We start from the raw sequence: 12,405 nt of genomic DNA, 5'->3' as shown, positions 1-12,405 counted from the left end.
TAGCTATTAAAGATGCTAGACTTAGTGAAGTCACATGTTATCTTGTAGATTTCTATCCGGCACAGATGCAAATAATTTCTGTCCAGTGGAAAAGGTAGCCTCAAAGGTTATGGTTTATGGTCTTGTTGGACATTAACCAGATTTGCATCTAACTCAACAATCTTATACTGACATTACCTAAAATATCTAGTTCTTGGAATTAGTTTTAACATCTTTCTGATTTCTCTACTAATTAATGAGCTGAAGAAAATCTTTGACAGGTGTTCATTTTGTAGTTATATGAGGATAATAGTTTTTAACCTTTTGAAAATTATATTCAATGTATTTCATATCCTAATACTAGGTGAGTGCCTTGATGGGAAACTGTGTCTGTTTTTGCTCACTATGTTATCCAAGCATTAAGCACAGCATCTGGTTCATACGCTCTGAATAAATATTTGTGCAATCAGGAAACACTACCTAAAAGGTATTTGATTTTTAAAAGGGGAATTTTACAACTGGCCCTGAAGTATCATTCCTGTTGTTTTAATTAACTTGTATTAGTGTCTACTTCTTATGGGATTTTTCTGGGGTTTGTTATCAGGGACCTTGAGGTGAAAAGTTGATAGAATTGGAAAGGAAAATTTTCGTCAAGATATTCTCTGAGATCTGTTGGTCATCAGGACTAGGAATGAAATGGTTATTTCAGAGACAATCTCAACATAGGTTGTTTGGTTGCTCTTCAGTTGCAGAAAGCATATGCAAGCAATACTCAGTGAAGTGCCCAAATGGATCACTGGATTTTGTTACCTTGTAATATGAGCAGGAACTAACACTTCATGGATATATGCCATTAATAAGGAACCAAATGAAAGGGTGAATGGTTTTAGGTTAAAGCCATCAGAAGTGAAATGGATGCCTAATTGACAATGGGTGAAACACTAGTACTATTTTCATATATTATTTAGATGCCTCTGGAGTGAACATGTTGTTTTTCTCTCCCTGTGGTTTTCCGTTAGGCACCTTTGCCTCCTGCATTCCAGGTTGCCTGGGGGCATCGGTGGATTGCTAACCAGTCATCCCCTTCTACCCTTAACTCCATATAGCGATACATTTATATCCCAGGCTAAACAAATTTCTGTCTCCTGGAAATTTAAATCCTGAGCAGAATGACAAAAAAGGGGATTTAAGTTAAACGTTACCACAGCAGTATCTGAAATAATGGGCCATGATTTATTTCCGGATTGAGATCCCTGGCCTAGTTTCATTTCTTGGTATTGCCTGCTTCTTCAGCTTTTTTCCCATTATTCTGTATCTTTCTATTGATTATCCTTTGTTTAAAGTAGATAGATAGTTTATATGGCTTGCAACCAAAGTATCAACTGATATAACGTTCATTTTCCATGAAGTGATTTAACCCAAGTCCCACATCCGGTGGTTAAGTCAACTTTTAGCCCATGGCTCTCTTCTAGATTTTGATGTAACATAAGTTTATAGTGTTACTTTAGTAGAATTAAAAAGCATCTGACTTTTATTGAAGAATTTACTTCTTTTTCACAGAGGACTTTTCCTACTAGGAAGCTTATTTACGAGAGAAAAATATTCTAAATACACTTCTAGAAAAGACAATCAATAAATCTTTGTTGACTGACTTATATTCAATTTAATTATATTGTTCCATCTAATGGAGTTTCCTGGCAGGATAGAAGGGTTAAACTAAAATTCCTAAAGGAATCCCTTAATAACCTCATATAATTAAAACAAAAACAAACAAAAAACTAGAATGCAAGCTGACAGAAAATTACTTTATTTATAACATCATTTTGTAAACAATCACACTGTGCATTTTTAATTCAATAATAATTTTTTTCTATGGATTTATAGCAAACCCTATATAAAGTCAGTGAGTTAATACAAGAGTGAAGATGAATAGAGTAGAATAATTTCTGAAAAACGTTAAATTACAGGACTTGATACAAAGACAGTTAACTATCTGTACCATAAAAATGTACATGCCACAAAACATTAATTTATAATTTTAAATATGCCATAAAACAGTTTTATATAAAAAGCATCAACACTAATTTTAGTAGAAACCAGTGAATTACTCAGAGGAATAGTTATTAAAACTTACTAAAAATCAGTAAATATTGCAACTGAGGTAAAAACTTATAAGTAAACAAAACTATCATTTATAAGGGCCAAAAAGTAAACGGAAAGGCAGACGACACTTTCTGCTGCTCTGTCTACTCCTTGATATTCTGAAGCAGCTTCAGTAAGTGTGACTCAATAACCTGTTGAACTAGAACAGATAGGGGATCAAGACCACAGCCTGTTGATTAAACATTTTTAAAAAGAACTATCAAATTCAACTTAAATCCCAACTTTTTCCTAACATAAAGTTATTTCTAAGTAGGATAAACTCATAGTCATGGGGGAGAAGATTGCCACACAATACTTAAATACACTTAAAATTTAGTCTGTCTGTCACTGACTTAGTAATTGCCCAAGTTGTTGGATTTTCTGTTTGTGATTCTAAATTTTGAAACTGAAGGAGAGTCAAGAATACAAGGTTGTTCTAAGGAACAGAGAAAGGATAGCGATAAGAGCATTTTATAAATCGTTTGTCACGAAAATGTTAAACACATCTTGTAAATAGGTGTGCACTTATCTTCCAGTAACTAATTATTTGGGTTTGTGAAAAGTAGTAGTAACAAACTCATTTCCAGACATTGTACGAATTTGTTGATTTTTTTCCAGAGTTAAAATGTCAGGAGTTAGGATAACATGCAATGTTCTATGCTTACAGTGATGAAAATGGTTTGGATCTCTAGTTTGTACTATTTACAGAGCTTTACTAAAATGAAACGTGGAGTCCCAAAATACTTACCACTTCTATAGCCCAGGGCTACAGCTAAATCCATAGAATTATATCCAGAGTCAGTTTCAATTGTTGGGTCAGCTCCATTTTCTATACCAAAATAGAAAAATCTACATAAATAAAATAGAAATGTAGATATGTTTGTCTATTACTGACTTATGTGCAAACAGCAGGGCAGATTTTTAGCAGATTTGGTGGGTATCTTCAGGATGATCTGACAAAGTACAGAGGACATGGAATGCACAGAATTCCCTTTGATGGGTGGAAGGGAAGACACTTCAAGCAAACGGGCATCCTCTAGAGCAGCTGAAACTCTTAAACAACTAGACAGAACTTATGCACAAAGATACTGTGGACAGAGAAAGTAACTGGATTCACACGTGATCCCCAAAAGAAAGCAACAAGGACAAATGCTCCAACTTCAGGGCCTGTGTGATGGAGCTGCTTCTCACATGGGCAACTCTCCGCTAGCAGGTGCTCCAGCGTGACTAGCAGAAGGATTCACACATTTAACAATAGTTAATGAGTCTCCTGAGTCATACCAGGGAGGCCAGCTTGTAAAAACTGAAGTCCTCAAATGGCATTTTCTAAACATTTTCATTTTCATCTGCTTACCTAAGAGCATTTGGACACACTTCACATGATTTCCATGTACAGCATACAGCAGCGGTGTGCCTCCATTCTGCAAAAGGAAGTGGTGAGTTAGTCTTTCAAGGTGAGCAAGAGTTTAATGCTGCTGTGAGAAGTTTTACTAAGAATTGAGCAAGTAAAAGTAGTTTAAGGTAATTTCAACATTTTGTGAAGAATACTTAAATCAGAATTAATTGAGTTTATGACATTCACTTTTTCTTCCAGGTGTTTAATTAACCAAATTAATTAATGAGTCTTCCAAGTGCTTAATAAAATTCATTATGTCTGCCCAAACCAAATAAATCCTAGGTTTGTTGCAGTAATTTAAAACTCAGTGTCATAGACTCACCCAATCGTATTCGTTTACATCAACTCCACAATCAAGCAGCATTTTGACAATATCTGTGTAGCCTTTGCTACAGGCCAATGACAGTGCACTTTCTCGGCCTTTTCCTAGAAGCTGGGGATCAGCACCCTAGAGTGGGAAGTAAAGATACAAGACTTCTCAATTCATGTAAACAAGAATATTGTTATCTCTGTCAATAATAATTATAGTTCAATACTTAGGTCATGTAATGTTCTGGAGTTAATAAAGAAATAGTGCAACTTCTACTCATGGCTGCTCTTGTTATCAAGGTTGTCTGGATGCTTCCTTCCTCCCTCTATCGCAAGGCTAACTATCCCTTTAGTCTCGAGTCAAATTACATCTCCTCCTCTATGAAGCTTCTCCTAGAAGGCTGACAGTACTTTTGTTCCCATCGCACTTAAGGGGGCTGGGCATTAAATGATCTCTCACTGTTGGATGTATGCTTAGTCTTGCCTGCCCATGGAGATCCAAGTTCCATAAGAAAATGAAAAACATTTAAAATATTTTTGGATCTTTTACCATTACATCTAGTTGGCTGGAGATACAAAAACTTTACTAAAGGCTCAACTGTACTTAAGTAACTGCACATATACATTTTCTGAAGCATTTTCCTTACATTCTGAAGTAGAAACTCTACCACAGCTATTTGCCCGTGTGCTGCAGCCCACATCAGAGGAGTAAATCCTTCTTCATCCGTGTGATTGATAACATTTTCTATTTAAAAGAAAAGCAATTTTTTGTGATCTAATTTAATAAACCACATATTAATATCACTATGAAAATATTGGCATTCTAATAAGTTGATTTTATTACTCCATGAGGTTCACTTTGTGCTGACTTTTGTTCACTGAAGTCCTGTTACGTATTGTTGCAATTTGTAGTCTGAATGTATTAAAGTGTGCCCCAATGTACACAGCTGAGTTCAAATAGCGTATTTAACGTATAAACCACCAGATACAACATAATGCTAGGTATAAGGCAATCCACAGAACACTGGACTCAGACTCAGACCAGAGTTTGAATCCTGGCTTTGCCACTTTCTAGAAGTGTGATTCTGGGCATGTCACTTAATTTCTCCAATACACAGACTAATACCTTGCTTATCTCGATGGAGGATCACAATAAAAATGAGCTTATGTGATAACCCTTAACATTAGATAAATATATATTATTATAAAAACTCCAAAATCTTATCAAAGCTATCTTCTACTCTATAGCTAACATTGCTGCCTTTGCATTTCTTTCATTCTTGGTGGTTTCTAACACAATATCATGTGAATGAAGATTGAATAATTTGAAAGACAGTACCACGCAATTCCACCTTGAACCCCATTTTGTTCCCCAGATTCAGTCTACTAGTTATAAAGTCCACAGTTCTTCCCCTAAATTTATTTAGTCTGAAAATGAAAACTTAAATATTTATAAACAGACAGAACTATAAAGATGAAGTAAAAGAATTCTTGTAAAAGAATGACATGATTAAAAATATAAAACTCTTTTATCATGCATTCTGCATTCAATCCATAAAGCTGGGGCGACTAAGTTTTTGAAAAATGAAAATAAAAGTAAAGCTTGATCTTTACCTCATTACACCAAAATACATGTCTCAAAGATTGACTTGTAAAAAGGAAACCACAGAAGTTCTAGAATAAGGCATGAGTGAATTTATTTATAATCTTAGAGTAGGAAATCCTTTCTAAGCAAGGACATAAAACTCAGAAGTCAAAAGGAAAAAAGTAAATTTACTGCTTAAAAATATTAAGCCTTTGTTAGAAAACATCATAAAGTCAAAGGAAAAAAAACAAACTGGGAAAAAAATACATCAACAGAAACAACAAAAAGCAAATTTCTTTAATTTTGATAAAAGTTCCTAGAAATCAACATGTAACAGGAAGTTTACACAAAAAGAAACTCAAATAGACCATAATTTAAAAAATGTGAACAAAACCAGTATGAGATACTACTTTTCACCCATGAGATTAGCAAAGATTAAAGTCTGGTAACATCCTGCCTCAGTGAGGGTATGGGGAAATAGAAACTCTAACTCTGAAGCGAGGGCAGGACAAACATCTGGCAATCTACACATATAAATAAAAATTCATATACTTTTTGACCCAGCAAATATTCTTGAAGGAATTTACCCTATGGATATACTCAAAAAGAATGGCAACAATATTGTTATTTAATAGCAACAAAACTAGAATCAACCACCACCAGGGGGACTGGTTAAAAAAATAAAAAAACAAAGTATATGTACATGCAATACAATGCAAAATCATGGAACTATTAAAAAGAATGAAATAGATCCTTATGTGTTTATATGGAAAGATCTCCAAAATATTAAGTTTTTTCACTTAATAAAGTGCAATATTTTCTCTCTTGTGTAAATAACAAAAATCATGTACATATTCTCACATACAATTCCAAATATAAACAGGAATGTTTTCTAGAAAATTTTTCTGAAAAGATAAGAAACTTATAATGATTGCTTTTGGGGAAAAAGCTAAGGGGGTACTTTTATACCACCTTTTAGAGTACTTTTTTTTCTTTTAACTATCAGGTTATCTGCCTGGTGACATGATACAATTATTTTTTTTGGTCTTCATACGTTCCTGAATTCAAAGAAAACAATACCAAATCTAAGTTCCAAAGGGCCCTGAGCTTGATTTAATGCTCTGCTGTAGCCATTCTGAAATTCTTAATAATTTTATCTTTGAATTTTAAATTTGTTTTAAATACATTTTTCAAAATAGGTTATTACCTTGTTCAATACGAGTAGCCAGGTAGAGCATCTCTCCCTGAGCAGCCAACTGGTGAACAGATAAAGCTGAAACAATACCATAAAAAGCTTCATGTTTTTATCTGTAGGGTATACTTCCATCATCTCATTGTTCATGTTTGGGCAGCAATTTTCTTTTCCAAAACAAAAACTATCATTTTGTTATTTAAAAAATCTAACTTAAAATATATCCTAACATTAAGAGTAGCCATTCTGCATCTGAGAATCGACTCTGATATGTTTAAGGTAATTCTGACTCCTGCAAAGTGTTATTATCAACGAATACGCAAATTGTTCTGATCAATTACTAACAATGCAAATGGTTACTGATCTTACCAATCAAAGAAATGGTTTAGGTACTTAATTTTAAAATGCCATCTCTGTATCCAAACTTATAAGGAAGTTGGATCTAAAAGACACAAAGACATACCTTTTGTCTTTTTACTGACTGAATCTACTGAAGTCCTGAAAATCATTATTGCAAAACTCCATAGGTTTTTCTTAACTTTCGGAGGAATGAGGTAGTAAATGGAAAACTGGCTTTGAGAGTAAATTCTTGAGTGTAAACCTAGTTGTGGCTAATTAGGTATGTGTCCTTAGATAACTTGTAAACATTTTTGTCTGTAACAGGAGGGATGTGAACCACCTGCTCTCTAGGTGGTTCTATGGCTTGAATTCTATGGTTGGAATATTTTAAGACAGTCTCTTTAATTCAAACAAAGCCAAACAGGCACTGTTCTATGAGAGTTCATCTTAAAAATTAGTATCACTTGATCCTTGACTGCAGTGATATGACTGTGTGGTCTTAATACAGAAAGGAAAGCAGTTGGGAGACACATGCAAATTTGTATGTATAAGGAAAACAGAATGGCCAATAGGTAGAGTAAGAATCATAGGCTCTTCATGGCTTAACTGCTACACCACAGGATTCAAAATCAGGAGGGATACAGTGTTTCCAAGGTAAAGCTATATATTTCACCATGCATTAGTATATAGATGCATTTACATTATATTCTCAAATATAGTCCCTAACATCAAGTTGCTAAGTGGTTTTCTCTCATTAACTTACCCATCCTATATAGAAAATATAGAATATTTTCTAGTTTATATAGAAAAACTTCATTTTATTTTTTCTAGAGTCATTATAAATTTTTTAAAATTGTGAATTCAAAATTTTTAAAAAGGTGGCTTTATATGCATATTATTATATTCAAATTCAAAATTACAATAGAATCACTCAACTTTTACTATGAATCACTTGTGGATCACTGATCTCGTTTATAAGTAAAATGTAAAGCCTTGCACTAAAATAGTGCAAAAACACTCAGTCTTCCTTTGCACAAAGTTCAGAATTCATTGTTTTTATAGTAAAACTACATGGTTTTAAGAATTAATATTTCAATTTGTATTTGTTCTCACCAGGGAAACATAAACCATAAAATATCTGAAAATGCAGTAATATGTGAAAAAGTTTTCAATTACTAAAACTTTATGACATTATTTCAGCTTTCCAAAATGGAATAATGTTTCAAAGTCAAACTCTTGGAACCATTATATTAGAAATAAGAATATTTTAATACATCAGTGGGAAATACTTACAATTTGCTAACAGAGGTGTGGTTGAGACCTCATTTCCTCTGTGTTTGTTGGTTAAAGTGGTTGACTGTTTTATGGGTGAGAAGTGCTTTGTTGTAGAGGGAGTGTAGACATGCCTTACTTGAATTCCCGGAGAAGGAGATGTGTGAATATTGCATTCAGCTAAGTAAAATGAATTTAAACACATTAAAACAATATTTTAGTCACAAAGCACATTAGGTATAACATCTTCAACTGCTTCTCAAGTAATGTTAAATTATTTTTGTCATAAAAAATCTGTACTACCATAGGGAGAGTTACAGAAAAAAAATCTGTATTAACATTGAACAATTTTATTCTGGGGTTAGTTTTCTTTTTATTCCATAGATTGTTATAAAAGTAAATCTACACTATGACGACAGACTTCACTGCATTAAAGCATAGGAAACTAATGCCAATCAAATATTCATGGAATAGGGAATATTAAGCTAATTCATTTCTATAAGGCACAATAATTTCTTTCCCTATGATTTAAAAAGGCACAATAAGGAAATTTACAGAGAATTTGTAAATAAACAAACGTTAAGCAGGAAATTAAAAAAAATCATGTACTTAATGCACATTATATGACATTATTTAATCTTGGTTTCTGTGAGCTTCTAGAAAAGCATATTGAAAGATGACTTCTGAACTCTCTTACTAGACTCAAAATCTCATGATCAGAAAGCAAAAAAACAACAACACACACACAAAAAAACCACCAAATAAAAACAAAACAAATGCAGATATTTATACCATAACTTTCAACCTTTAAATAGGACAGATGCCACCTCCAGGTCAGAGTTAACCTGATCTTGAATATTTTTACTATCCTCTTCATTCAAGGACTTCACAAATCGGGAGCACACATTCATATCAAATCGGTTAGGCAATATGAATTTCATTTCCATGGCAACACCCTGAGCGGATCCTTCTTCTGCATTTGAGTCCAGCTGATGTTCTATTTTAATGTCAGGCCTGCCAGTGAGACTGTAACTGCTGGGACACTCTTCCACTATCAGCTGGGCTCCAATATCCAGATTTGCTGATGTAGCCATGATTTCACCTATAGTTTCAATAATTAAAACATTTCTTCATAATTTCCTCTTGGTTTTATAAGAGTGGTATCCAGTGTATTCTTGGAATTTGGATATTAAAAATATCTGAAAGAAAAAAATTAAAAGTATTATATCATCTTAGGTAAAAGTACACAAAATAATCATTCAATCAAGTATGCAGACAGTGCTCTTAGAAGCACTTATTAACAATAGAAAGCATAAAATGTCCAGAGGTAGAGAATCCTGGATGTGAATCCAAGTTTCACCATTTATTAGCTGTGTGAACCTGTACAAGTTACTCAACCTGTCTCAGCTTCAGCCACGCTTGTAAAATGGGGTTATATCACCATTAGCACCACAGGATCTTGGTAAGGACCAAGTGAAATACAGTAACATTTTCACCTCCATCACTGGGTTCCAACAAATTTGTTACCCTTTTCTCACCTTTCCTATTCCTGCATATTGCTAAATGGATAAAAGATTAGGCTCACAATAAACTTTACCTCTCACCTGAGGTTCATTTTTTAACATGCTGTGTGTGTAAATGGCTCTCAGTTTGAATTTCATAAGAGAGAATTCAAGTTGTACACAAGTCTATTGGCATCTACAACACTTGTGATAACTGGATAGTGAAAGGCTTTACAAAGCTTTGGTTATGATGAACTGAAGATACATTTATCAGTCTTTATTCAGATCAAGTGTTACCAACTTAATATAGGTTGTCATGAAAAACAAAATGTGTAAACTATAAATAGATTATAGACTAGCTTACTTTGCTTTAGCATCTCTAGGACATTAGGATCAAAGTAGAACTTTTGAATCTCAACCTTTGTAATAAGTATTAAGAATTGTTGATTTTTTTCAAATATAGTTTGTCAAGACATGAACTCAATGAATGCTAACTCTCAAAGCATAGATTATAAGCATACCTGTTATTGAATCACTTACTACTGTTTCAAAATGAGTTTTCAATAATCACTGGCACTTCTCTATGGACCTTAATATAATTTCAAGAGAAATTTCACTTTTGTACCTAAAATTGGTTTAAAAAAAACGAAGAACGCCAAGATACATAATTATCCTAGATATATAATCACTGAGACAGGAAGACAGTTAATAGCATCCAGTTAATTTTTTCATGTTAGGGTTTACTGCCTCTTAGAAATTTTGAGGGTGCGGGGTGTTTGAAATTGGAATTGAATGAAATTGAAAGAGAAGAATGCATTAGGATCACAGTGCAGCAGAGGTTGGCAAACCATACATTTACAGATAACAATTGTTTATACAGTTTTAAAACATTTTCCAAGATTGATCATTACAGCAATCCTTTGTCAGGGCAGGTAATCATTATGTCCACCATAGAGAGAATGGCAGCTCCTAAGTTATGAGGGACCAGCTCTTCTGACTCCATCACCTTGTCCATTAAAATAAACAGTACAAAAGTAATCCAAAACTTCCAAAGGAGAAATAACAAACAGTAATATTAAAAAAAGAGAAAGTAACAGGCAACAAAAGTCAACATACTTTAGCAGAAGGAAAGGGAACCAGAGCAGAAAATGAGTTGTGATTCAAATGGAGATGGAGGTACAATGCAGAGGTCTTTAAAAGGGTAGGGCAAGGTATGAGCTGTGTTTCCCCAGGTAAGAGCCAGCCCCACAGACTTCTACCCAGGTGGCCTAAGTGCAACTCCCCTGAGCTCTCTCAGCACGCTGTATATATCTCTATTTTAGCATTTATCATTCTCTTGAAAATTTCTATTTTAACTCCCAGTAAATTGAAAACTCCTCTAGGATGGGAACCACTCTTACTAATCTTTGCACACAAAACAGTGCTTGGTCCTATCAGGTGCTCCATAAATGTTTGCTGATCTGAACTCTAACATCGTTTCATGTTTTCTTCTATCCTGAAATGACCCTATACGAAGCGCAACAAAAATTTGCAGATTAGATCAGGTTTTCCATTCCCCAAATCACTACTGACTAGCTGTGCAACCCTGAACAGACAAATCATATAAGTATTCTGAGACTCATTTTATCCATCTATGAAATCAAGATGGCTGATATAGGCACCTCTACTATTCTTTCCAGCTCCAAACATCATCCATGTTATAAATCAGGGTTTATAGATGGAACTATGGGTCCTCGAAGGGAGAAGAGCTAATGGGGAGGAAGGAGCGGAAACAGAACGCTTATCTGGGCACGGCTCTACCGTAGAGAGGAGAAGCAAAGTTGTCCGGTGAAGACAAATTTTTGAAGGAGAGGAGGAGGGGAAAAAGATGATCGGAAAGACGAGGCAGTGAGATAAAGAGGTAAATAAGACCAAGGATAGCTAGGATCACCTCCATCTATCAGAGCACAGGGTTGAAGGAAGAGAACCTAACGAGATAAAGTGGGAAACTGTGCAAGTCCCCAGTGGATGCTAACAACAGGTGTACCCCGGTTCTTCCTAATCCTGGATCTGTCCTACAAGGAAAGGAAGGTGCTATGAAAATGAATGATGCCTCACAGGCGACAGGTGTCCCGGCGTCCCAGGACAGGAACTAGAGGGAAGGCTGTGGTAGGGAGGGAAGTCCGCTCTGTCGCCACCCGCCAGCTCTGCCCGAAAAGTCCCAGCGCGGCTCAGGTACAGCAGGCGGAAACTCTGGCTCACCCGCGACAGGCGGGCCCCGGGGACAGGGGCCGGGCGCCGACCGGGTGGGAGCGCAGGGCTTCGCGACCACCTTAGACAGCAAACAGCCAGCCGGGCCTTTCCATCTGCGGCTACAGGTTCCCTACAGGCCCTCAAGCCACGACTTGTTTTGACCGCGACGTCACTTCCGATTTCTCCTTTCGCTGTATGGACAAATAACGTCCTGCATCACTGCAGCCAAGAAGACTTCCAGGTCCTTTCCCACCGCTGCGCTGCGCGGTCCTTACTGCCGCGTCCTCAGTACCCGGGTACTACGGAGACAGGGTCACTTCAGTGGCCCGCTCTGAGCCGCTAGAGCAAGGCCCAAGCCTCCCCCTCCGGCCACGCCTCCTCCTCCCCATCGCCCCGCCCACCTGACCCGCCCCTGCGACACCCGGGCTGCGAATGTCTCGTGCGCCTGCGCCGTTAC

At 35.9% G+C, this 12,405-nt stretch overlaps 1 protein-coding gene across 2 annotated transcripts; it reads right to left on the bottom strand.

The window, feature by feature from the left end:
* Nucleotides 1-1,763: 1,763 nt before the first annotated feature.
* ANKRA2 (ankyrin repeat family A member 2) lies at nucleotides 1,764-12,347 on the bottom strand. Of its 2 annotated transcripts, none has more exons than XM_019728112.2 (9): nucleotides 11,814-12,347; nucleotides 9,020-9,413; nucleotides 8,236-8,394; nucleotides 6,619-6,684; nucleotides 4,474-4,571; nucleotides 3,840-3,965; nucleotides 3,476-3,542; nucleotides 2,870-2,950; nucleotides 1,764-2,281 (listed from the first exon to the last, which is right to left on the bottom strand). In XM_019728112.2, exons 2-9 carry the CDS (start codon nucleotides 9,306-9,308, stop codon nucleotides 2,226-2,228), a joined length of 942 nt encoding a protein of 313 aa, XP_019583671.1. In that variant the 5' UTR covers nucleotides 9,309-9,413; nucleotides 11,814-12,347; the 3' UTR covers nucleotides 1,764-2,225. The 2 variants fall into 2 exon arrangements, with proteins under 2 accessions (XP_019583671.1, XP_019583670.1); XM_019728111.2 differs by having other exon boundaries at nucleotides 11,958-12,335.
* Between the last annotated feature and the right edge of the window lie 58 nt (nucleotides 12,348-12,405).

The sequence above is a fragment of the Rhinolophus sinicus genome, linkage group LG03 (assembly GCF_036562045.2).
Source record: "Rhinolophus sinicus isolate RSC01 linkage group LG03, ASM3656204v1, whole genome shotgun sequence".
NCBI classification, from domain to species: Eukaryota; Metazoa; Chordata; class Mammalia; order Chiroptera; family Rhinolophidae; genus Rhinolophus; species Rhinolophus sinicus.
Note: the sequence above shows the minus strand (reverse complement) of the source record. Positions and strands in the feature narration are given on the sequence as shown.

Excerpts from the sequence above, each read along its gene's own strand:
- ANKRA2 (XM_019728112.2), bottom strand. The coding sequence starts at position 9,308 with ATGGCTACATCAGCAAATCTGGATATTGGAGCCCAGCTGATAGTGGAA. Across the intron at positions 3,966-4,473 it reads TAGAGTTTCTACTTCAGAAT|GGTGCTGATCCCCAGCTTCT; the intron begins GTAAGGAAAATG and ends TTCCCACTCTAG. Across the intron at positions 2,951-3,475 it reads GTGTGTCCAAATGCTCTTAG|AAAATGGAGCTGACCCAACA; the intron begins GTAAGCAGATGA and ends ATTTTGGTATAG.